The sequence below is a fragment of the Nelumbo nucifera genome, chromosome 8, assembly GCF_055504915.1.
Source record: "Nelumbo nucifera cultivar China Antique chromosome 8, China Antique-T2T, whole genome shotgun sequence".
Taxonomy (NCBI): Eukaryota; Viridiplantae; Streptophyta; class Magnoliopsida; order Proteales; family Nelumbonaceae; genus Nelumbo; species Nelumbo nucifera.
The window spans coordinates 23,762,868-23,789,122 of NC_142656.1; the positions used below are offsets into that span (position 1 = coordinate 23,762,868).

The following is a 26,255-nucleotide window of genomic DNA, read 5'->3' on the forward strand; positions in this document are numbered from 1 at the left end:
AGGAGGTTAATATCAGTGGTCAATTTCTCTTCTCTATCTTCTACTACTTATTCCTTTTGCTTTCCTCCTAAGTAAACTCTCTCTCTCTCTCTCTCTCTCTCTCTCCATTTATTGAAATAAAATGGTCATTTCCTCAGGTTACACCATGCCAAAGGGATGGAAAGTTCTCATTTGATGGAAAGAATGGTGAAGGAGGATTAGGAGAAGAGGAATACCATAGACACCAAGAACCATGCAAATTTTGTTGCTTATTGTACATAGAAACAACTAAAGCTGGTCTGTGCCGGCGGTCATGATTGCCAGCACAGGGGAAAAAAAAATCTTTTAGTTGATAAACCTAAGGCGGCGGTCAAAACCGCCACCTTTATTAATGCTAAGCTAGTGGTTCTGACGTATCGCCGCTTTAGAGTTAATTGAATCATTTTGGACCGGCCTTCAAAGGCGGCACTCTTTTATGTCTAAGATGGCGGTCTTGACCTAAGCCGGCAATGGTTTAGGCGGCGGTCTTAAATGGCAGTCGATGCTGCCGCTAGAAAAACTCATGGCTGCCACTATAAATTTATAGCGGCAGTCACGACAACCACTAAAATTCATTAGTGGTAGTTTTCTATGTTTTATCGGCAACCGCTAAAATTGCCACTAGAACCTTTAGCAGCACTTGGTTTAGCAATAGTTTGCCGATTGCTGATAATAGTTTTAGTGACCATTTTTAGGACTTTTAGTGATAGTTTTGACTATTGCTAGAAATGATTTTTCTTGTAGTGGGAATCCAATTTCGGTTCCTAATTGAACCAAATAGGCGCTAGGGATAAGTGATTCCGATTCCAAGGGATTCGATCTAATTCCAATTCTGGACCATTCCATGAACCATTTAGAGAATAATATAATGAAAAAAGCCACTTGAACATCTCCCTCACTTCTCTAGTTAATCACGTTCCAATATCTGCTAGTTAAGTGGCTTATAATGTTGCTAGCAATAATAAGCATAAAGAAAGAATGTGTACATTATATGGATAAGTGGCCTGATGCATGAACAACATGGTAAAAGTTAAGAGATAAGAGATATGCCACACCCCATGTAAGAGATAATCCACATCCCATTGCACTTCAGGGCTCACATGATGGCACTCTAACTTATATATGGCATTCAATGGCTTATATATATATATATATACATATATAGGAAAACACATGGTAGCATTCATGGGAAAATACATGGTGGCACTAGGTTAAATATTCATCTCATGAATAAGTTCAGCGGTACGATACCACGAATAAGTTCAGCGGTACGATACCACCAATCTACGATCTCGCCTGCAGAAGTTTTTCTCTTTTTCTGCTTTCCCTTCTCCAGAAGACCCAGTTGTTTCCCAGCCTCCGTTATCGAGCTTGAATGGTGGAATTAGGATTCCTCATCCACCAACAGACCTCATTCTCTTTCTATTGCTTCTCAGAAAATTTCTCTCCCCGGCCTCTGTGACATGGGAAACACTTCGTCTATGCTTACTCAATACGACATTGAAGAAGTCCAGGAGCATTGCAACCATACCTGTAAGTAGATGCATACACTATGTTAAATCAGTTTTTAGGGTTTCTGAAGTAATGAGTAGACTTGGTATGCCTTTAACTGTGCAGTTTCACAGCAAGAAATCGTTTCGCTTTACCAAAGGTTCTGTCAGCTCGATCGAAATGGTGCTGGATTCATCTCTGCAGAGGAGTTCTTGTCTGTGCCGGAGTTTGCTGTCAATCCTCTCTGTCAGGTTTCTAATTGCTTATGCTTTTCTCTTTACAATCCCATAGCCATATGAACCAAATGATATGGAATTTCAGGATTTACGGGATTACTTGTCTCTGTTTTAGAGATTATTAAGGATGGTCGATGGATTGAATTTTAAGGAATTCGTGGCATTCTTGTCTGCCTTTAGTTCTCGTGCAACTATGCAACAGAAAATCGAATGTAATTGCTTCTGTTCTCTGCTCTTCCAGTAAATCATGTTTAGGGATCCAGCTTTCGTTCCTATTTTCTAACTGCAGGTTCTTATGTCGTTTGTTGTAGTTATATTCAAGGTTTATGATACGGATTGTAATGGGAAGGTCGCCTTCAATGATATATTAGATGTGTTGCGGGATCTGACTGGTTCATTTATGTCTGAACAGCAGAGGCAGGTCAGTTTATGATCAGTTCCCCATTGTCGGCGATTGCCTGCTCCCAAATTCTTTTGTTTTTCCTTATTTTGTTCTTCTGAGATGAGTTCATCTAAATTTGTAGTATATAATTGTTTTTTTATCAGCAATTTGTAGTATATAATTGTTAACTATTTATCTAACAATTTTAGGTATTCATCTCAACTCAGCTAAGCCTTTTCCAAGCTATTTGGAGTCGATGACATGCATAATTGCATATCCTATTCTCAATTTCATTATTTTTAATAATAAGTACTCAAGTCATTTCTGACCATTTCCACTAAGATCCTTTTCGGCCTTTCATTGTTCTTTTAAAAGTAGTCAACTTGCACTATCCCCTTTTAGTTGATAGCATCAAGACACGAGAATGAGTTTAATTGCCAGTGGATTCTTCATTATTATTTGGCTTTGGCTATATACTCCATAAAGAAGGTGGAGTTATTGAATAATAAATGAAATTTACAATGAAGACTTTGAAAACCAACTCTCCAGAATGAAAGTCCCTAAAAGCTGGTTCTTTCTCATTCATTTTTCTTCTGAATAATGATCTGAAAAATCCAGAGCCCATTGTTTGTAGTTGTTCCTGAAACGCAAATTGACAATCAAGTATAGGCTTAATATATGATAAATCCATTGCTAGATTATTATCTAAATAAAACAAAATGGAACACCTCTTTTTCTAAAAGCAGAACATTTCTAGGCATCACCAATCTGTAAATGGTGATACAAGTTCAAAGGAGTGAAAGGAAAAGGGAAAAGAGGAGCTACTGTAGTCATGTTAATGATTAGTCAGTAGATGCTGTATGTATTGTTCAATTATTACAAAAACCTTAGCTGTTGAACCTTTATGAATTTTGGTTTGCCCTTTACAAACAAATAAAGCTGTCCAAGTATGTTCTCCTTGATAGGGCAATATGTTACCAAATCATTCAATATGGAATCTGTTGTCTTACTTATCTTCTGAATGTCCTTTACTAGATCTTGTTTTTTACCCTCTAGTCTCTACTCTTAGTGCCTCAGGCTATTGCTTTATGTGTACATTGACCTTTCATATTCATCTTGCATTAGAATATTTGATTATATTTCCTGGCCAATCATGATTTAAAGTCTCTGTCTGGGCTATTATGTGCTGTGTATCCTTCCATTTGATTGTGACCAGAAACAAAAGATGTAAGGTCTGTATGTTAAATTATATGTTTATTTCCTTCTCTTTTTTCCATTTTTTGTACAGCAAGTTCTGGCACATGTACTTGAGGAAGCAGGCTACTCGAAGGATTCTTTGTTAGAGCTAGCTGACTTCATAAAGGTCTGTGTTTATCTTAAATGAACATTTTTATGTTCCTTAAGTTAGGTATAGATGCAACTTTGAAAATGTTACTTATGATCACCATATGTATGTGTGTGTCATTTCATGCTCTAGTTAGAAGATAATACCTAAAACCATGTAATATGCAATTATGCATTAGGGGGTTAACTGGCTTTACCAGAAAAGGCAATTGAGGCTCAAAAGTACTTCTATTTAGAAACATAATGCATCACATCCTAAGCACAAAGAAGAGAACTAGTGAAGTGAAAGGGTCAAATCCATGAATCCTTATGATACACACACACACACACAACAATTACTAATCATGAAAATGAATATTTTCCTCTGTATTAATGCATGTTTAAGTTAACTTGACAACAACAATATGACTATGCACCTATATCTATAGTTTTATTTAACTGCTGAGTACCGTAGGATACTTGTATTATGCATGGGTGGTAACTAAGAAAATTTGTGGAAGTTGTAACGAAGGTGTACTGAGGGTTAAGCTTTGTTTTTGAAGTTCATTGCTGATCTTTGCTAATCGTTTATTGCTATTGTAGGGATGGGGGGGGGGGGTAGGGCTTTCTTTTGGGTAGAACAATATGTAGGAAAAGTTAGCTGATGTGATGCAGGAAACCACCCAAACAGCAGCTAATTAGGTGGCTGAATTGCCTAAGCAAGATGGAAACAGGCCTACAAAACCCTCAGCTTTGCTTGTCCACATACTAGTCTGGACAGAGCATAAAGATTGAAAAATAATCAGTAAACAATTAAAGCAGAATTGAAATTGGGGTGAAATTGATCTCAAATGGTGCTTAAGTTTTGGGAAAAAAAAAAAGAGAACTGATGAGGATGCCTGCTGTATTACTTAGAGGGAATTGAAGATATTCAATAGCAAAGAAAATGCGAAGGTAAGAGAGAAAAGATTAATGGGAAAGTCAGAGGCATGTAGAAGTTAAGGACATAACCTAAAATGCAATTGGAGGGAAGAACAATAATGAAAATAAACCTGGAATATTAAGGCAGATAATTAATAGATTTTCTACCAAGAACTAAGCTAATTGCAGTAAACATAAGATAGGTTTTAATGGAGTCAGCAGCATTAGGTTCCTCTAGGAGTCGTCACCTAGAGATGAAGCCAACACCTTCATTAGCTTGGAGTCAGCACAAAACCATAAAACTTGCAGGAGCAAGTCAAAACTTAATTCGTTCATCATCTCAAAACAGTCTTTACAATGATATATAGTAGATAGATAGATAGATAGATAGATAGATAGATAGATAGATAGATAGATAGATAGATATCTTGCAAAAAAGAAGGCCATATACTTGTTTATCTCTAAACTGGTGCATTCTTTGCAAATCTAGTGGTGGGACTTGTTACCGCCTAGTAATCTTCTATCCTTTTGTTACTTGTATTTGGGAATGGTTTTTTGCTTTGTTTGGGTGTAGATGGACCATGCCATTGGAGATTAATAGACTATTCAATTCCACTGTCTTTATGTGGCCTAATAAGAGGGGAGTGTGTACCGACTAGGGTGATAGAAACACAAGAATTTTCTTGGAGAAGGAAAGAAGTAAAGAAGAGATGATGGAATGTGTACTGACTAGGGTGATACATGGGTAAGAACAATAGAACTGTTTTCACTTTTTTCCTTTGGCAATATATGGAGAAATTGGGGGAAAGTGGCAAGGAGCTCTTCAAAGAAGAAAACTGTGCATAAATCTTGATCTCCTCCTTTCGAAGTTTTTGTGAAGTTAAACTTTGATGGAAGTATCCAGGTCCATCTGGGATAGGGGGAGTTTTTAGAAATGAAGGTCACATTCTTTCTTTATTTTGAGGACCAGTTGGAATCGAGGACTCTACAAGGGCTTAACTCTTAGGTCTTAGCTGCAATCCAAGGGGCACAATTAGCAAAAGAACTAAACATGGAGAGGCTTATTATAGAGGGGGACTCCTTCAACTGTCAATGTGCCAAACTGAGGTCTCCCTTAGCTGTTGAAGTGTCGAGCTAAGGTTTCCCTAGTAGGCAGGGTGTCAAGCTAAGGTCTCCCTTAGTTGACAAGGTGCCGAGCTGAGGTCTCCCTTAGTTGTCGAGGTGTTGAGTCGAGATCTCCCTTAGTAAACAATTAAAGCACATTCGAAATTGGGGTGAAATTGATCTCAAATGGTGCTTAAGTTTTGGGAAAAAAAACAGAACTGATGAGGATGTCTGCTGTATTACTTAGAGGGAATTGAAGATATTCAATAGCAAAGAAAATGCGAAGGGAAGAGAGAAAAGATTAATGGGGAAGTCAGAGGCATGTAGAAGTTAAGGACATAACCTAAAATGCAAATGGAGGGAAGAACAATAATGAAAATAAACCTGGAATATTAAGGCAGATAATTAATAGATCTTCTACCAAGAACTAAGCTAATTGCAGTAAACATAAGATAGGTCCTAATGGAGTCAGCAGCATTAGGTTCCTCTAGGAGTCGTCACCTAGAGATGAAGCCAACACCTTCATTAGCTTGGAGTCAGCACAAAACCATAAAACTTGCAGGAGCAAGTCAAAACTTAATTCGCTCATCATCTCAAAACAGTCATAGATAGATAGAAAGAAAGTGTGTCATGGAAAGATCAATACCATGGATGTCTTGCAAAAAAGAGGCCATATACTTGTTTATCTCTAAACTGGTGCATTCTTTGCAAATCTAGTGGTGGGATTTGTTACCACCTAGTAATCTTCTATCCTTTTGTTACTTGTATTTGGGAATGGTTTTTTGCTTTGTATGGGTGTAGATGGACCATGCCATTGGGGATTAATAAACTATTCGATCCCACTGTCTTTATGTGGCCTAATAAGAGGGGAATGTGTATTGACTAGGGTGATAGAAACACAAGAATTTTCTTGGAGAAGGAAAGAAGTAAAGAAGAGATGATGGAATGTGTACTGACTAGGGTGATACATGGGTAAGAACAATGGAACTGTTTTCACTTTTTTCCTTTGGCAATATATGGAGAAATTGGGGGAAAGTGGCAAGGAGCTCTTCAAAGAAGAAAACTGTGCATAAATCTTGATCTCCTCCTTTTGAAGTTTTTGTGAAGTTCAACTTTGATGGAAGTATCCAGGTCCATCTGGGATAGGGGGAGTTTTTAGAAATGAAGAAGGTCACATTCTTTCTTTATTTTCAGGACCAGTTGGAGTCGGGGACTCTACAAGGGCTTAACTCTTAGGTCTTAGCTGCAATCCAAGGGGCACAATTAGCAAAAGAACTAAACATGGAGAGGCTTATTATAGAGGGGGACTCCTTCAATTGTCAATGTGCCAAATTGAGATCTCCCTTAGCTGTTGAAGTGTCGAGCTAAGGTTTCCCTAGTAGGCAGGGTGTCAAGCTAAGGTCTCCCTTAGTTGACAAGGTGTCGAGTTGAGGTCTCCCTTAATTGTCGAGGTGCTGAGTCGAGATCTCCTTTAGTGACCAAGGTGCTGAGCTGAGGTCTCCCTCAGTGGTCGAGGTGTTGTCTAGCTCATGCTCGATTCGAATTAGAGTCTTGAGCTTGAGCTCAGAAGTTTGAGATCGGCTTGGCTCGAACTCGACTACCTTTGATTGCAGATCCCCTAGTAGCCGAGATGCCGAGCTAAGGTCTCCCTTAGTTGGAGAGAGAGTGGCATTCTTGTAATTTATAAGGAGAGAGATAGATGACACTCTTGTAATTTGAAAGAAAAAAAAAGGAAAAGAGACAGAGTTGGTAGAGAGTGGCATTCTTATAATTTCTATAAAAAAGGCAAAAAATATTGTTATGTTCCATTTCCCTCATCCTCAGGCCTTCTTACGTACACATTTTAGCTTAATATATTTACTAGCGGAGGTGACCCTGCGTTGTAGGGGCTCGCTCATAAACAATCAGGCTCGAGCTCGATTTGAATTAGAGACTTGAGCTCAAGATCAAACTCGGCTCAAGTCAAAAGCTCGAAAGTTCTAGCTTGGCTACCTTTGATTGCAAGTCTCTCAAACAGCCGAGGTGTCGAGTTGAGGTCTCCCTCAATTGTCGAGGTGCCAAATCAAGGTCTTCCTCAAGTACTGAAGTGTCAAGCTGAGGTTTCCCTAGAAGGCGAGGTGTCGAGCTAAGGTCTCCCTTAGTGGACAAGTTACCGAGCTGAGGTCTCCCTGAGTTGCCGAGGTGCTAAGCCGAGATCTCCCTCAGTGATCGAGGTGCCGAGTCGAGGTCTCCCTCAGTGGTTGAGGTGTCGTCTTGTTCGAGCTCAATTCGAATTGGAGACTTGAGCTTGAGGTCAGAAGTTCGAGCTCGACTCGGCTCGAACTCGATTACCTTTGATTGCAAGTCCCCTAGCAGTCGGGATGCCAAGATGAGGTCTCCCTTAGTTGGAGAGAGAATAGCATTCTTGTAATTTATTAGGAGAGATGGCATTTTGTAATTTGTAAGAGGGAGAGAGAGAATTGATAGGAGAGAGTAGCATTCTTGTAATTTGAAAGGAAAAAAAAAGCAAGAGAGAGAGAGTTGGTAGGAGAGAATGGCATTTTTATAATTTGAAAGGAAAAAAACAAAAGAGAGAATTGGTAGAGAATAGCATTCTTATAATTTTTATGAAATTAAGGCAAAAAATACTGATAGATTCCATTTCCCTCGTATGAGGCCTTCTTACATACACGTTTCAGCTTAATATATATATATATATATATATGGACAAACTAGGGGATATGGGCATGTGCAAGGGGGATGTTTAAATCATAAATAAGTAACTAATTATCAGAAATCTAATAAGGTGTTTTCTTGGCCCCCCAAAACATTAATGAGGTGTTTTCTTGTTCAACTTGAAACATGCATGTGGTTTTAAATTAACTAAAATTGAAAATACCTTGGAAAAAGAGTAATCTATATCCCGCTTGAATAATGGATTGGGATGCACCCTAACCCTCATTCACCTCAATCCACCCAATTTCTATAAGGGGATGTGATGCGAATTCACGAGAGGTTTCAGCAATTTGCCACAACGGTCAGAAGTTCGGCTGTACGGGGGAGGTTTCACTTCAGCAGGTTAAAAAATTCTGACCTGTACCGATCAATCATTAAATTGTTTGGTAGATGAATCATGACCATACGATCAGAGCATAATTTGCCACAACGGTCAGAAGTTCGGCTGTACGGGGGAGGTTTCACTTCAGCAATTTACAAAATAGAGAATGCCATGCGGAATTGTGAATGACAATCCTAGTCTTCTGGTAATCCCTGTATACGGCATCTGCCCGCGAATTTGGCATCAATTCACGTTCAGGACGGTGGGGTTAAAAAATTCTGACCTGTACCAATCAATCATTAAATTGTTCGGTAGATGAATCATGACCATATGATCAGAGCGTAATTTGCCACAACGGTCAGAAGTTCGGCTGTACCGGGGAGGTTTCACTTCAGCAATTTATAAAATAGAGAATGCCATGCGGAATTCTGAATGACAATCTAGTCTTCTGGTAATCCCCCGTATACGCCTGTGAATTTGGCATCAATTCACGGTCAGGACGGTGGGGTTAAAAAATTCTGACCTGTACCGATCAATGGTAGATGAATCATGACCATACGATCAGAGTGTAATTTGCCACAACGGTCAGAAGTTCGGCTGTACGGGGGAGGTTTCACTTCAGCAATTTACAAAATAGAGAATGCCATGCGGAATCTGAATACAACCCTAGTCTTCTGGTAATCCCCTATATACGACATCTGCCCACGAATTTGGCATCAATTCACGGTCAGGACGGTGGGGTTAAATGTTATGGACGCATTCCTCGGAAAGACGTACCATCGCCGCCGGCAACAACAGGAACCTGACCCACCGCCAGATTAGATTAGATCATCTTGCTTGTTCTTATCCTATTCTATTGCTCTTATCTTATCTTGTTAGTAAGTTATCAGATTAGGATTAGTTTATCTTATTATCAGATTAGGATTTGTTTATCTTGTTATCAGATTAGGATTAGTTTATATTATTATCAGATTAGGATTAGCTTATCTTATCCTTAGCAAGATAGAATTGGAAGTCTCCCTATTCAGCAAGGAGACTCCCTAAGATTAGGACTCTTGTAATCTCCTATTTAAGGAGACACCATTATTGAATGAGGATATCGAATATTCAGTCTCAAGAAAGAGAGTAAAGGAGAGTTAGGTGATCTCTTGGACAAATCACCCTCTAGGACGCCAAGATAGGTTCAGCTAGGAAGGGGAGGAACAAGGGAAAACAGGAGCGTTTCCCCGTGGACTGACCCGTGACGCGATCCTACGCCCGGGCCCATAACATTTGGTATTAGAGCGGGTCGTCATGGGAGATTTGGAGCAGCTATCATCCAGGGTCCACGAACTGGAGCATATGCTCGTAGAAACTAGTAGGGAGGTTCGTGAGGTCAAAGACGATGTCCAGGAGCTGCGACGCTTGCTGGAATCGTATTTCTCTGACAGGGAGAGGAATCCAGAAGGGGCTGTAACCACAAACAGCCTCCGACCAGACTTGACGAAGCCGTCCGGCGAACAGCAGCAGACTCTTCTTGGTCCACAACAGCAGCAACACCCTCAGCCACAGCAGCCAAACAACCAACAACAGCAACAACTGCAGCAGCAGAAGCAACAACATGATCAACAACAGCAACAATAGCTTCTCCGAGCAGCTATTACTAGTCCCAGTATAGTTGCCCCGAAACTGGCCCCTAAGTTCTATGGGCCCTTCAAGGTTCTACGACGGATTGGCAGTGTGGCCTACCAGCTGGAACTACCAGAGACAAGCCGGATTCATGATGTCTTCCACATCGCCTTGTTGAAACCATTTACGGGTGTTCCTCTGGACCAAGTCCCCTCCCTGCCACCCCTGCAAGATGGCAAACTGATTCCCCAACCTAAAGTTGTCATCCGCTCTCGTTTCAATCAAGGAGTTCTTGAAGTCTTGGTGAAATGGTGTAGCTTACCATCGGCCGAAGCCACATGGATCCCATTGACAGAGTTCCAAACCACATATCCGGAGTTCGAGCTTGAGGACAAGCTCGTAGTCCAAGAGGGGAGTAATGTTATGGACGCATTCCTCGGAAAGACGTACCATCGCCGCCGGCAGCAACAGGAACCTGACCCACCACCAGATTAGATTAGATCATCTTGCTTGTTCTTATCCTATTCTATTGCTCTTATCTTATCTTGTTAGTAAGTTATCAGATTAGGATTAGTTTATCTTATTATCAGATTAGGATTAGTTTATCTTGTTATCAGATTAGGATTAGTTTATCTTATTATCAGATTAGGATTAGCTTATCTTATCCTTAGCAAGATAGAATTGGAAGTCTCCCTATTCAGCAAGGAGACTCCCTAAGATTAGGACTCTTGTAATCTCCTATTTAAGGAGACACAATTTTTGAATGAGGATATCGAATATTCAGTCTCAAGAAAGAGAGTAAAGGAGAGTTAGGTGATCTCTTGGACAAATCACCCTCTAGGACGCCAAGATAGGTTCAGCTAGGAAGGGGAGGAACAAGGGAAAACAGGAGCGTTTCCCCGTGGACCGACCCATGACGCGATCCTACGCCCGGGCCCATAACATTAAAAATTCTGACCTGTACCGATCAATCATTAAATTGTTTGATAGATGAATCATGACCATACGATCAGAGCGTAATTTGCCACAACGGTCAGAAGTTCAGCTGTACGGGGGAGGTTTCACTTCAGCAATTTACAAAATAGAGAATGCCATGCGGAATTCTGAATGACAACCCTAGTCTTCTGTTAATCCCCTGTATACGACATCTGCTCGCGAATTTGACATCAATTCACGGTCAGGACTGTGGGGTTAAAAAATTCTGAGGTGATCAGAGCGTCATAATTGGCATGAAACCCATATCATCAACCCAACTGTGAAGGTTGATAGACTTCTCAGAAATCAAATTGACCACTTTAAAATCTATATCAGCCACACCACACAACAAGTATAGAGAAATTGAGGTTGGGAGACAGTACGAGAGAGAGAGAGGAAGAGAGAGAGAGAGAGCGCCACAGAGAGATGGTGAAGGTGACCTTGAAGGGTTCATACGCAGTGAAGCCACTAAAACCGACACCAATTCACCGGCTTGGTCTATCTCCAACTGATCAGATAAAGCCTTGGACTACTGAGACTGTTTACTTCTACAGACCTAATGGCCAACCCAACTTCTTCTTGGCAGAAACCATGAAGACTGCACTAAGTCAAGCCCTAGTGGAATTCTACCCACTCACGGGATGTATTGAGAAGGACAAGGACGGCGGTCTAGAGCTCAACTGCAACGGGAAAGGTGCTCTGTTCGTGGAAGCTGAGTCTCATTCCTGCATTGACGACTTGGGCAACTTCATGCCAACTCCAGAGCTGAGTAAACTAGTTCCTTACGTTGATTATAATGGGACCCAAATCAATGAATGACCACCGTTGGCGGTGCAAATCACTTCCTTTCGATGTGGTGGCATCTGCTTAGGCATGGGGATATCACACGTAGTAGCAGATGGAGCAGCGTCAATGCTGTTCATTACTACATGGGCCCAAATGGCTCGTTCCAACATAGTAGATCCAGAGTTGACGCCATTTCTTGATAGGACTGTTCTACATCCTAGAGTTCAGAATGAGGAGGACACGCCCAAGTTCGACCACATAGAGTACAAGCGACCACCAATGTTGGTGGGTCAAGTGGACGAGATGGAGGAGCAGAAGAAGGAAACCACTGTGGCTGTACTAAAGCTGAGCTCTGACCAAGTAGAGCTCCTGAAGAGAGTAGCTAATGAAGGACGAGAAAACAATGGCAACGTAGATAATCGTGAGTACAACCGGTATGAGTCCTTAGCGGGACACATATGGAGATGTGCGTCCAAGGCGCGAATCGTGAGTACAGCCGGTATGAGTCCTTGGCGGGACACATATGGAGATGTGCGTCCAAGGCGCGAATCGTGAGTACAGTCGGTATGAGTCCTTGGCGGGACACATATGGAGATGTGCGTCCAAGGCGCGAGGATTGGTGAATGAGCAAGAGACCAGGTAAAAGTCTTAGTTGACTGCCGTCGTCGCTTAGGACCAGATTTTCCGGCCAATTACTTTGGAAATGCAACGTTCCCAACAACCCCAATGGCAAAAGCTGGCGACCTAATATCAAAGCCTCTCAGTTACGCTGCCGGCAAGATTAGAGAAAGTATAAAGAGGATGACAGATGAGTATGTTCGATCGACTATTGACTTTTTAGGAAGTTATCGTGATTTGAGTCGGTTCAGACTTGGCTACCGGTGCCCTAATTTGACCATCACAAGCTGGGTAGGGCTACCATTGTATTCGGTGGACTTTGGGTGGGGCCAACCGTTCCACATGGGTCCCGCCACTGTGAGGCCAGATGGCAGGGCATTCTTGGTGTCAGCAGAAGATGGAGGCATTGTCATATATTTGCGATTACAAACAGAGCATATGGTCAAGTTCAAAGAATTACTCTATGAGGGCCTTTAGAGCAGGGAGCAGCATGCATACCACAGAGAGCTTACATATAGATAGTTTCTTCGATTCTGTGCATGTAAATGAAGGGGGTGCCATTCGACCATCTCACCTATGAGGTAATTAGTTAAGTATGATACCTTTTTTAGCATTATAGATATCATTTTAATTTTGTCATTATGCCAATCTTAATGCTAACTAGTAATTAATCACATATGTGAGAAATTTTTCTTCATATTAATTATTTGAATTTTAGATATATTATAATTAAGATAAAATTGAAAATTAACAAAAGTGACAATATGATTAAAAATAAACTTAAATGCTTGTAGGAAATAACAATTATTATTATTGTTATTATTATTATTATTATTATTATTATTAGATTTTGTATTGCATTTTTATCATAAATAAAAATAACTTTTATTTTAATAATTATTATATTTAATATGATAAATATATAACATCAGAAATGTTTTCAAATATTTTTAACAAAATTTTGTACATTTGCATTTTTGGTGTTCTATCTTTTTCTAAATATTTATTATTCAATTATGGCATCATGGGTTTCTTTGAAAAGCTGGATCATTGAACCACCATCTAGATAAGAAAATAGCTTTGCTTTTGGATTAGTTTTAAATTAGGAAAAAATATAGTCAGAACCGCCTATACATTAAAAATAAGACTACAAGTGGAGGGTGTTGAAGCTAATAGGGATGAAGCTAAAAGGTTCAAATGGTTAACAAGCAGATTGGTGCTGAGGGTACAGTGGATATAAAGGTCTGCTAACAGGTTGGTTGATGCATCATACATTAACTAAGCTAGGGGCAACTAGGGATTGATTGTATTGGGCTCAGTTGTAATGTAAATGTAATGGTTGAGAGATAGCATCTTGTACCTCTACATGGATGATTTTCTGTATGTATACATTCTTTTAATAAAATTACAACTTATCAAAAAAAATGTAACTAAACAAGGAAAGAAATAAATCTAAAATGTTTTCTCAATCTTTGACTAATATGATGCCAAATCAAATCTTTGATTGAGAGAATCTGTATTGGCCCCACATTACTGCTGGAATGGGTCCAATTCATGGGCTGTCTTGCATGTAAGCTACAAACATGGGCTGTGGGCCCATGGTCTTATGACTAGGTTCTTTTTAGTCCATTTCTTTTCTCTATCATGATGCTGAGATGTTTTGGATGTTATGGGAAGAAGATTGGTGGTTTTATAGGAACTTGGATTAGCTTCAATGGGTGGTATGATTGTTTGACCATGTGCAGAGAAGACCATCTACAACATTAGTAAGTGATCTGCTACAAGTTGGAGGGTCGAGAAGAGCTAGGGGTAGGCCAAAAAGGACATTGGTTGAAACCATAAGAAATGATTTGATGGCCCATAATTTAAAAATGGAAATGACATTGAACAGTGTTATGGAAGAACAGGATTCATATAGCCAACCCTGTTTAGTTGGGACAAGGCTTAGTTGTGTTGAGCTCAGTTTAGTTTGCATCAAGCGGCAAGCTGAGGTATCTAGTTAGGAGTGCCAATTCCCTGCCTGAAAAAGCACTTGCTAACTCAATCAAATTTGGAATCTCACCCACCAAGAATATTTTCCTCATTAAAATATTGATTCTAAGGCCAGAAATTGTCTCAAAACAGATGAGTACACCTGAGACACCTCAGAGATTCATGCTTAGTGTCTCAAATATTGTGAGTATATACAAATGTGCTACCAGGTCAGTATATAATGCTTTGGAAACCTGAATCCATATCTACTGGTTCTGCTCTCTGAAGTAGTCTAGTGAGAGCCTCAGCTGCAATAATGAACGTAAAGGGGATAAAGGGTCACCTTACCTAATATTCTTTTCACTTTGAAAAAATAAATCCTCAGATACTCCATTATCATAGCTGAGAATTGATCTGAAGAAATGCATAACTTGGTCAATTTCCACCATTTGTTTTTTTTTTTTTGAAGAATAAGGATAAATTCATTAAAAGAAAAAGAGAATACAAGAGAAAGGTGATAAAAAATCACTCGAGAGAAAGCAACAGACACAAACACTCACTACCTTTGACATCAGATTACAGCCAAACAACATAAAAACCAAAAAGCACACTTCCGGACACCTTCATCGAGCTCCTTGAATCGCAAAGCCCCAACATCATCTCCCAACTCCTTGCCCTCGAACACTCCATCATGCCTATCGACATCCTCATTCCATTTCTTTCTTCCGTCCCCAATTACTACTTTCTTCAAACTCTCTTCCTTCCTCTTTCTCTCAAACTCCTCAAAAGCCTTCATAGCAAAATCCTCACCTTCCCAAAAAATAAGCCAACACTTTTGCCAATCTTAATTTCTTTCTTCACTAACTTCTGAAGAGGCAATTCTTCATTCTTTTCCATTGAATTTTCATCAACTTTAGAACCTTCAAAACTCTCTTTCTCTTTTTGATGCACCTTACCCAGACGGGGATCCGGTGGTTGAGCTTGAATCATTGCTCCACAAAGACTAGAATCTGATGGACAAATGCCTTTTGATCCTTTTCTTTTGTAAACCCATTTAAAACTTTTTGTAGGTCCTGCCCCTACTAGACCAATCTTCAACTGGGAAAAAAAATTTGTCACATGAACAACATGAGGATTTCTTGAAACCCGTGTTTTCTTGCTAGTTCCCCCATTATCTAACTCCACATTCTTCTCATCAACCTTGCTCCTTCGACCCATATCGACGCCTAATCTTCCGACCCTCACTTCTTCAAAACGCAAGTTGCCACTAGTTAGATTCTCATCCTGGCAACCACCGCTGCTGCCTGCCTCGAAAGCCCTCCCTCCCACCACCTCATCTTCGATCTCATTTTTAGCACGAACATCGACACTTTCTACCTCAGGCTCCTCCTCCTCCACTCCCAACCTTATCAGCTTGGCTGAAGGAACCTCTCGAGGGGCAATAATATCAGACTTGTCCAGGACATCCATGTTTTCCTGAGGCTCTGCTGCAATTTTCTCCACCTGAACAGGGGCCACCGGATCTCCAACATCTTTAGAACCGAGGCCTGAAGCACCATCAACTGGAGGAAGGCAATGGTCATCATGCTCCATCCTAGCTCCTTTAACTAACCTCTTTGCACCATTCCTATCATATTCAGTGATTGCTCAGAGACCCAAGCTTCTCCCTTTTCCTTTCTTGGAAAACTTCTACCGAAAGTTCTGAACCTTTTAAACTTTGGCTGCTTGGAACTCAAAGACCAATTTTTGTTCACTTTATCTTTCATACACCGATTGGCCTTCCTACCTTCATAACAATCGACTTTTAGGAAACACTTGGCCTTCCACTTGACCCAGTGATCCTAAGTGTCTCTTCAGAATCCACCGCTTCTCAAATAAACCTTCCTTGTACCCCTCCTCCTCCACATCGGAACCACAACCCACTAAATTAAGCAGGCTGCATTAGCAATTAAGTCGGCCAGGTTCAGATGGTTCCCACTTACTTCACAACTCTTTGATTTCCTGAAGCCTTGATCTTCACGATAGCTCCTCAGTCCAGCCTCACTCAACTTTCCTAAAATGCCAAAACTGCCCTCATTTTTTTGATTGGAAACGGTAACATCATTAAAATGACTATAAAAATAACTTTTTAAGTACAGCTGTCAACCCCTAAGTAGGTGTTGAGCCCCCAATAATCTTTCTTACAAAACTGCCCAGAACATACTCTCCCTCACAGTCCCTTGTTTAGCCAACGTGTCAGCTAAACCATTAGCTGATCTTCTTGTCCATTTGAAGCATGCATCGACCTCCCTTGTTATATTGTGGATTTCCCTTATGGGCTGTCTATAAATCCAGGCTCTCAACTTACCAGATTGCAGCCACTCAATCAACAAGTTAGAGTCTCCCTCAATCTCAATTTGGTGTAACCCCAACTGTTTTGCATATCTTACACCTTGAAGCAAGGTCATCACCTCTGCTCTCAATGAGTCCCCCACTCCTATTGGTTTTGAAAACAAAGCCACAATTCTGCCATTTTCCATCTCTTAATACTCCTCCTATACCCGAAGGGCCCGGGTTACCTCTTGAACTCCCATCAAAGTTCAATTTCACTCTTTGTTGTGTTGGTGGGGACCGCAATTCCTATACAATAGGTTTCTTGGAAGTTGTAGAAGCCACCACTTCCCAATTCTTGTAAATGTCTTCAGCTGAGAAGTCTTTAAACAAATCCAGAGTTTTCAACCAATGAATGGTTATAATAATTATCCTTTCTACATTTGCCTCCTTGGATTTCTCCACGCCTTTAAAGATTCTATTATTCCTTTCTTCCCAAACTGACCATAAGATAGCTGCTCTTGTGGCTCTCTACATTAATCTTCCACGCCTCTTCGGTTGCTTGAAAAAGCTTGGGTCAAAAAGGCTTGCCACATCTGGGGGAGGTGTCCATCTACAACCAAAGATAGAAGATAACCAGGTTCAAATAAAGCATACAAATGGACAAGAAATCAATAGGTGTGTGATCGTCTCACTAGATCCCAAACAGAGGCTACAAACATGGGGTGATAGGCAAACATTTGGCCTTTTTCTTTGCAACATATCTAGAGTATTAATTTTTTGGATAACCACCTCCCAACAAAAAGCCCGAACTTTTGGGGGTACAGGTTGGCACCAAATCTCCTTTGAAGGAAAACTCCTTACAGGGTTTGATGATTGAATGAGGATATCAAAAAAGGAGGAACAAGTGAACACACCAGATGGGGAAGGTTTCCAAATTCTACTATCCAAACAAGACTGGTCCAAGTAAGTTGACCCTAGAAGGTTAATTAATTCATCCACCATTGTCATTTCCGACTCCCTTAGACCTCTCCTCAAACCCAAGTCCCAAGAGTTATCAGTAAAAACTGAAGAGATCACTTTTCTTTTATTTTCAGAAAGTGAATAAATAGAAGGGAACCTTTCATTGAGGGGAATGTCTCCAACCCAAGCATCTTTCCCAAAACAAGACCTTATTTCTTGCACAAGCATCAAATTTGACACGAGGAAGGAAAGAAGGTAAAATACCATGAATAGCTTTCCAGGGAGTGCACCGAGAAGCCCTAGGGTTGACTCCTACATCCCAACCATTGTCTGCCAATCCATGAATGCTAATAATCATTCTATGCCAAAGTCAGTCCTGTTCCAAAGGCAATCTCCACAATCATTTCCCCAATAATGCTGTATTGGGGATTTCCTGTTTTCTTTCTTCAATCTTTCCAAAACTCTCTTCATTCCACAACTTAATTCTTGCTTTCAGCAATTGCAATTTCTTATAGAATCTATAACCCTTCCATCTGAAATCCACTTAATCTTCCTCCCACCACTCCTTCACCTTTGGCAAGAATTCAAGGTGCAAAAGCCACATATTCTCAAATCTAAAAGGACTGGGGCCACCCCCCAATCTCTCTTGGGTCAAACTTATTGGGCAGTGGTCTGAAACATGTCTTGGCAGAGTTGTAACTACTAAGCCCCTCCAAGCCACTTCCCAATCAGTTGTGAAAAGGAATCTGTCTAACTTACAGCAAGTGGGAACCTCTTGAAAATTTGACCAAGTATAATTTTCCCTCTGAATAGGTAAATCCCACAACTCAAAGCTCTCTATGAAGAGGTTAAGCTTCCTCATTCTCGTTGTAACTCAGTGATTTGGGCTGTTTGATTCACTCAAAAATCTTATGACATTAAAATCTCCTCCCAAACACCAGGGTCCCTCCCATAGACCTCTCACTGCTGCTAATTCCTCCCAAAGTCCCTCCCTTTCCTTATAAGAGGTGGGTCCATACACATTAGTTAAAACCCATTCCCAATCATCCATCATCTGCTTCAACTTGATGGACACTGAGTACCTCCCAATTAACTCCTTAGTACACTCCATCTCTGCATTTTTTCCACAAAGTTATTATTCCCCCTGAAGCTCCCCAAGATTGTGTGTATGCCCAACCATGGAGACTGCGACAAAATACCCTTTAACCAAACAAATCACTTACTGCTGCTTCTCCTTTTTTGCAACACTCCCTTTATCATAATCCACCTCACATCTTAGACTTTCAACCTCAATTTTTTCTTTCTCTGCTTTTTTACACCAGCTCCTTCAGAACTATGCTCCTCTAGCTTCTCTTTCCCCTCTTTCTTTCTATTTGGACCTTTTTTCTTTGTTTTCCCCTTTTGTTTTTTTTTGACCCAGCTTCTGCATTTAATCATCAACCTCAGTTCTTCCTTCCACTTCCTGACTGTTTGACTTCTTACCTGCAACAGCAGAGGTCTGAACACTTTCGCCAGTAGGTCCCTTCCACTGAAGAAAATTATCCACCCACCTTAACGGGTAGGATCCTTTAACTACTAATCTCAATTCATAACTCTCCCCCGCAAAACGAAGGGAAAGCAGAGAAGGCACCGCTTGAATTTCTGACACCTCCACCAATATATGCACAACATTCAAATTCTGCCAGGAGTTCGTCTTTGCATCAACAGATCTGAACCTCCCACAAGCGTCTCCAACCACTTTGAGCATAGGATTACTCCACACATGCAACGGGATGCCAAAGATGGCTATCCACACCAGGCTTGTCGGATCCAAATCTCTAATAGCGCCAACTAGGGGGTTCCACCTCCCGATTCTAAGACCTGGGAAACACGTCTCATTTTATTCTCTCCAAAATGAAGTTTGCCTCCTCCACACTATCAAACGTAAAGAGAAAGAACCCCGTGTTTAGTTTCCTCACCTACAAATGTCTTTTGGGGCACCAGACAGCAACAACCCACTTCCTAACTTCTTCCATATCTGGTTTGGAGTTGACAAATCTACCAACGAAACTCCTCTCCAGTACCCTAAGATTAGCACGGACATCCCTTGTTGGATTCACTGGAACCTCTTTCATCATTTGTGACTGAAGCCTATTACCCATATAGTGCAAAATATAATCCATGACATCCCATTTTATGTGGCTGTAAGCTTTCTTGAGGTCTGTATTGCATACATCACATGGTTGACTAGGTCATTCCCTTGAACCAATGCACTCATTGGCAATTAACATACCATCTAGGATTTGTCATCCTTTTTCAAATGCACCTTGTGAAGAAACGATGGAGCCAATACCTGATTTGAGACAAGATGTCAAAACTTGTTCTGTGAGCATGTAGATACTCCCATTGAGGATGACTGAAGGCTAATCTAAATGGGAGAGTTTTATCTTGGACTGGGATTCATAGGTTGTTCAAAAACAAAATATATGATACGTTTTTTGTTAGTTACTCTTTTTGTAAATCAAAGGACTTAACTGTATATTCCCAATGTACAGATCCTTGGTGTACATGGGTTTTCTATCTCATTTTTTATAGAACATGCTTTACCTTTTAAAAGGATGGTAGGTCAGTAATCTCTTATTTTCTGCACCTTATCTAGCTTTAGAGTAATAGGGGTAGCATTTTCTGCCTTCAAGAACATGAAACCCCTCCACCACTTTAATGAATGTAGAACCCCATGGATGTTTCTTCCTTGTCTCACATATGGATTTCATGGACTGCAAGACTTGGTCATTATTATAGATCAAGAGATATCTCAATGTGACCTCTTTTGTTACCTTGGTTTGATAATCCATAACAAGGGAGAGATCAAAGAGGATGCCACCCATGGGAAGCTTGTAACTGATATTAATGAAACATTGCTTATTTATCAAAAAAAAAAAAAAAAAAAAAGAGGATGCTACCCATAGAATTAGAATAGGATGGTCAAAATGGAGGGCTGCATCTCGAGTCCTATATGATACCACTTAGGCTAAAATGAAAATTTTAAAATGATTTTAAGACTGGAAATGCTATATGGACTGAGTTTTGCGCATCCACGAAACTACTTGCCCAAAAATCAAAGTAGCAGAAATGCAATTTTTTTTTTGAGAATGGTAAGGTATTATTTATTAAATAAAGAGAAAATAGTATAAACGGCGTACAACCAAGAGAAAACCATACTTCTTCAGACACAACACCTCCTAAAACCCAGCCCCTTAAAAACTGGACTAGGCTCTAGGAGAAAACAACAGTAGGAAAAAAGCACAAACAAAGGAAAGCCCTTATCCTAGCCTATCCATGAGAGGACTTCGCTTAGACTTAACCACTCCAACCAAGCATCATGCAATAGATGAGAGAGGCCCACAGTCCACCAGACCTCGCCATACAAGCCACACTCCATTAGAAACATGGACAAACTCTTCCTAAGGGTAGACTAGCAAGGCCTTGGTTCAAACCCACAGCCCAAGGACCTTCCTTTGCCTGGTCTTCCCCTCCTTTTAGAGCTTTGTGTGTGTTAGTGCACTTCCATTTTCTCACCTGTTGCCCTGTAGTGTTCTTTGCTTGTTTAGGGGGGACAGTGGAGCCTTGAGAAGTACTGTTGAGACTTGAGAGGAAGATCCTTGGCCCCTCTTCTACAGGGGTCTCTGCCCACATGGAAGCAGGGCAGAGATAGAGGAGATCTAATATGGGAATAAGAAGCAAACTCTCCTTCCTTTTTTGTCATTTTGATAGAGGGGGATGGAGAAAATGGGCAAAATAGACTCATATTTCCCAGCATGCGAAGAAAGCAACAAGCAATGGAGTGAAGTGATGAAACAAGTGAGAAAACTACAGGATTGGTACCTAGCTGAAAAATTATTCTGCACTTCTGTTGCTTGGTAATCCTTAGGTGGTAGGTTTTGCATCACCACAACATAGAACTCCATGTTTCTAGATCTCTTACAACCTGGCAGGTGGTCCAAGCTGTCTGAAGAATACACCGAGTAAGTGCTGACCAACTTTGAGTCTTAATCTTGATTGTAGCTATATCCAAAGACTCAACATGAACCTTCATTGTTTCAAATTCCTTGGCCTTAAGCCACTTGCAGAGTTGATCTTCTTGACCATTTGCCAAAGTAAATCATCTGCTAACATTTGCAATTGTCATCCCAGTCAGGCAATGATGAAAAATTCCTCATGCTCTCGAAGACTGACCTCTAAGATGAAGACTGTGTTCATAAGACCCTACACTCGAACAATTGCGCTTCCTTATAGAATCCTAAATCTGCCATTAACATGCAAAATGTGATAGTGCTTACCTATCCTTTCTAGTTTTACCACCTCTATATGCATTCACATGCAAGTTCCTATTAAAATCACTAAATAGAACCAGAAATGAACTTATTCCAAAGAACACGGGAGTAGCTCCAATATCTATATCTATCTACTATTAAAAGTACGAATAAGCTTGTGAAACCTTTCTTCTTGATTAAAATACCCCTATTTTTGAATTGGGTCCCTCTCTAATTGTGAGGGCATAAATAGTAATGTGATCTACTACTTTTCACCTCATTCAATTCTCTCTCATTAAGTCTTATATTTAAGGTATTGACTCTTTGTCTAATTAAGACTATGCTTGGTGAATAAGTGGTTTGAGAAATAAGTACTTATTATTGTTTGGTGGTCCTTTCCTAAACAACTTACACTTATTTTAAGTACTTATTTGGGATATAGTGTTTTTGTGAGCCACCTAACAAATAAGTACTTATTTTTGCTGAAATGACAATTATAACCCCAAATTAATGCATATAAATGTTATTTTATGAATATTGAATTGAACCATTTTGATGAAATTGGCAACTCTAACCCTCATGACACACATGGGCCCACATGTCACGCACATGGCACTATTTTATGATATATTTTATATAAGAAAATACAAAAAATAACTAAACAAATCTTATAATAATAATAATAATAATTTGACAATAATAATATGCTAAAATAAATTAATAATAAAAATACTAATATCATAGAAAAAAACCACCAAATTCGGATTATCATTCCATTCATGAAGAAAAAATATACCAATATTTTTGCCAAAATGAAATTCAGATTAATATTCCAATAATAACAAATAATGTTTTTCTTTCTATATAATCACAGAAAAGATTGCAATCAATAAAATCACTAAAAAAATAAAATGTTAACAACTTTTTGTACAAGAAAATTTCAGGTATTATCATTTTCATTCACATTGGTATGTAAGAAAAATACAAAAATGTTTAAACAATTCATAAATAGCTAGGACAATTAAAAAAAGTGCAGAACTCACCAAACCTGGAATCGATGCCGACTAGGTGGTTAGATGTCTTCCCAATTGCAGATCTGGTGAAAAAATGGCACAAGAATGGGTTTTCAACCCAAAAAACCAGAGAAATGCCCAAAACGACCAACAAAATGTAGAAGAATATGTGAGGATTTCACATTCCTGGAAACAAAAGCCAATGGGAGCTCACCGGTCATCCCTGGTTGCACACTGCCACCGCTGCTGCAAGCTTCTTGCGCAAAAGTGAAGATGATAGAGTTGTCTCTATCCACGGGGGCATATGCGGTCATTTGTGAACTTCTATGGGGAAATTTTTGTCCCATGAAACAGGAATAAGCACTTATTCCTGTTGGCTTTTTATTAAGCAGTTTTTTGAAAATAAGCATTAATTATGGGCTTTTTTTCCAAACATAAGTGCTTATTTTCCACTTATTGTGTGGTCCCACCACTTATTTTAAGTACTTATTCAAATAATTACTTAGAGAAGTGGCATTGGAGATATAATGAGTTGGTTTTGTTGAGGGTAGTTAGTCATGCTAAATATGATCAAAGGGGAGATAACTTGGACACAGGTGATGCTACTCTTACTTATGGGTGTGCCTTGTGGAAAGGAATTCAGATTGCTAAACCAGATTTTTTAAAGGGGATCAGATATAAAATCAGGGATGGAACAAGGGTAAGATTTTGGGATGACCTCTGGTGTGGTGAGACTGGTTGGAGGAGGCATACCCTTGTTTATTTGATATAGCTCAGAACAAAGAAGCTATGGTGGTGGACTTGTCATTTCATAATGGTACAACAGTGTGGTATCCTACTTTTAGGAGGAATCTAAACGACTAGGAGGTGGAGCAAATGACTGACCTTTTACAAAAGTTATACAGACATAACCCAAGCAGATCAGGGGATGCTGATAAAATAGAATGGAGATGGTGCAAGGACTGTTTTTCTGTTAAGTCCTTTTATAGCATACTGGTGGAGAGGGGGGGGAGTAAGTTCTGTTGGGAAGGTATATGGTGTACAGTCACTCCAATGAAGGTTTCTTTTCTGGTGTGGATAACCTCTCTTAGCAGATGTCTGACCAGAGATAATTTGTTGAAGAGGGGTTGTCTAATTGATAGCATTAACTGTATCTGTGATGAGGAAGTGAAATCAGTTGATCGTTTATTTTTGCACTGTTTGTTTGTTAGAAGGTTGTGGTCCAAAGTTTTGGACATTTTTGGGCTTCATATTTGCTTTTTGAAATCTGTGGTGGAGCTTTTAACTTGTTGGCAGTTGAAGGGTTTGAGCAAAAAAGGAAAAGTAGTATGGAGAGTGCTGCCTTTGGCAATTTTTTGGACCATGTGGATGGAAAGAAATGTCAGAATTTTTGAAGATATTGGTAAAACATAAGAGGCAATTGTAAAGGAACTGCGGGGTAGAATTCATTATTGGGCTGCAGTGCAGGGATGTTTTATGGATATACCATACAGCTCTTTTTTGAATGCTGATTTGCAATTTTGTAATGTTTAATCAATGCTTTTTGTACATGTGGAGGTAGTAATTTTACAGCTCCTTGCTGTGTAGGTGTGGGGGTGTATCTTTTTTGTTATTAATAAATAATTTAAAAAAACTGAAATTACCTTATCATGTCTGCTAGAGTTTTGTACTACCAAATTTGTTCCTCAGTATGTTAAATGTTTCTAAGACTTGTTTTATTTAACTATGAGTTTGTTGATCAATTTAAGATAAAACCTTATATATTATTTGCAGATTCTTGGCAACTCTGGGCTGAAGATGGAAGTTGAAGTTCCTGTGGATTAATAAGATAATGATACTGTTGTTTCAGTTGTGTTAGAATGTGAGTGCATACTTCTTTCTGTTCACACTTGTAAGAAACACAAGAAATGTTCTACGTTCTCTGCTTTTGTGTCTGCTTCTTTGTGATGCTGGAAATGTGGCCTTCATTGTACACACTGAGAGATTAGCTAATATGTTGTTGCTTGCAGAATGTCTTTTATAAACTCTTCAACCTTGGAGAGCATAGGATGCTGAGGTATTTGTTAATTGCTGCATAGATGTTTGCTAGTTGCCTGGTAACCATCAAACTGCATTTGTGTTTGTAATCTATATGGTTCAAAGAGTGGGTCACTTTCTAGTCAAATAAAGTTGATTATCCTAACAATTTAGCTGTTCTTTTAATGCAAATTTTCTTTAAGTTAGTCAACATTCCATGGTGATGCACCATTACTTTCATTTTTGTTTCTATCTGAACAGTGATGATTTTGGTATAGGTTCGATCAAGAAATATTCCACCAAATTGTATGTTCTGTACTTGTGGCTTTGCAGTTTATCTTGTAAATTTTTTCAAGAAAAGCGGGTTGGATCTCTGACCATCATATCTGCTACCCCAGTCTATTTCATACAATTGGATGATTTATACCATAAGATCCAATTGGAAGATTAATTGATTTCTTACAAGAATTTTATAGATTGGGTGATTTTGATATCTGATTCATGTAATTTTGGTGAAAATGATCATTTTTAGCACTCAATTTGCCATTCCATATAGATCAATCTGGTTGATTTACTGTTATTATGTTCCTGCGGTTTAAGTGGGAAGACTTACTGGTTTATTAATATTTAAAATGTTATTTAAGTTCAATTATTACATTTCATGCACTCGTTCCAACTGTTCTCTTCATGGCTTCATGCTACTGCCTTGATTCTTGGGTTATAGTCCTAAAATATTTGCCATCTCTCCCAAAGCGCCCCAACTATTTTATCCTTTTTTTTTGTTGGGCTCCTTGCAAACAATTAATGTAAGAGATCCTTCAAGCCTCTTCAAATCTAAATCTTCATCCTAGATGAGATAGACTAGGTCGTATTTGAGTTTTCTTGCAAGCAATTCACACTTCATTTATGCCTTATTATATGGAAAGAATGCTTCTGTTCAGAAGACCTATATCCGCATCAAATTGAGTGGTGGAGGCACCAACATGGGAATATCTCTTCCATGTTCCATGTGCCTGGATGTCCTATCTCATTTCCGGTTTAACATAGAAACGTGTTTCTATGTCAAATGAAAATCTTAAGTTGTTATCCTTTAGGCTGTGTTTGTTTTTATAGAATTAAGAGAGAAACAAAAAGTTGAGAAAAAAGTCTTTTAGTATCTGTTTGTTTTAGTTGGAATCAGAATTGGAATGG

The 26,255-nt window shown here is 39.6% G+C and overlaps 1 protein-coding gene across 2 annotated transcripts; it reads left to right on the top strand.

Annotated features, from left to right (window-relative positions):
* Positions 1-1,177: 1,177 nt before the first annotated feature.
* Positions 1,178-25,270, top strand: LOC104609157 (Calcium-binding EF-hand family protein). 2 transcript variants are annotated; one of them, XM_010275394.3, is made up of 7 exons: positions 1,178-1,551; positions 1,636-1,760; positions 1,861-1,957; positions 2,057-2,166; positions 3,416-3,490; positions 24,822-24,909; positions 25,058-25,270. In XM_010275394.3, the coding sequence occupies exons 1-6, from the start codon at positions 1,482-1,484 to the stop codon at positions 24,870-24,872; spliced, it is 528 nt and encodes a 175-aa protein (XP_010273696.1). In that variant the 5' UTR covers positions 1,178-1,481; the 3' UTR covers positions 24,873-24,909; positions 25,058-25,270. The 2 variants fall into 2 exon arrangements, with proteins under 2 accessions (XP_010273696.1, XP_010273695.1); XM_010275393.3 differs by having other exon boundaries at positions 24,822-25,270.
* Positions 25,271-26,255: the final 985 nt, after the last annotated feature.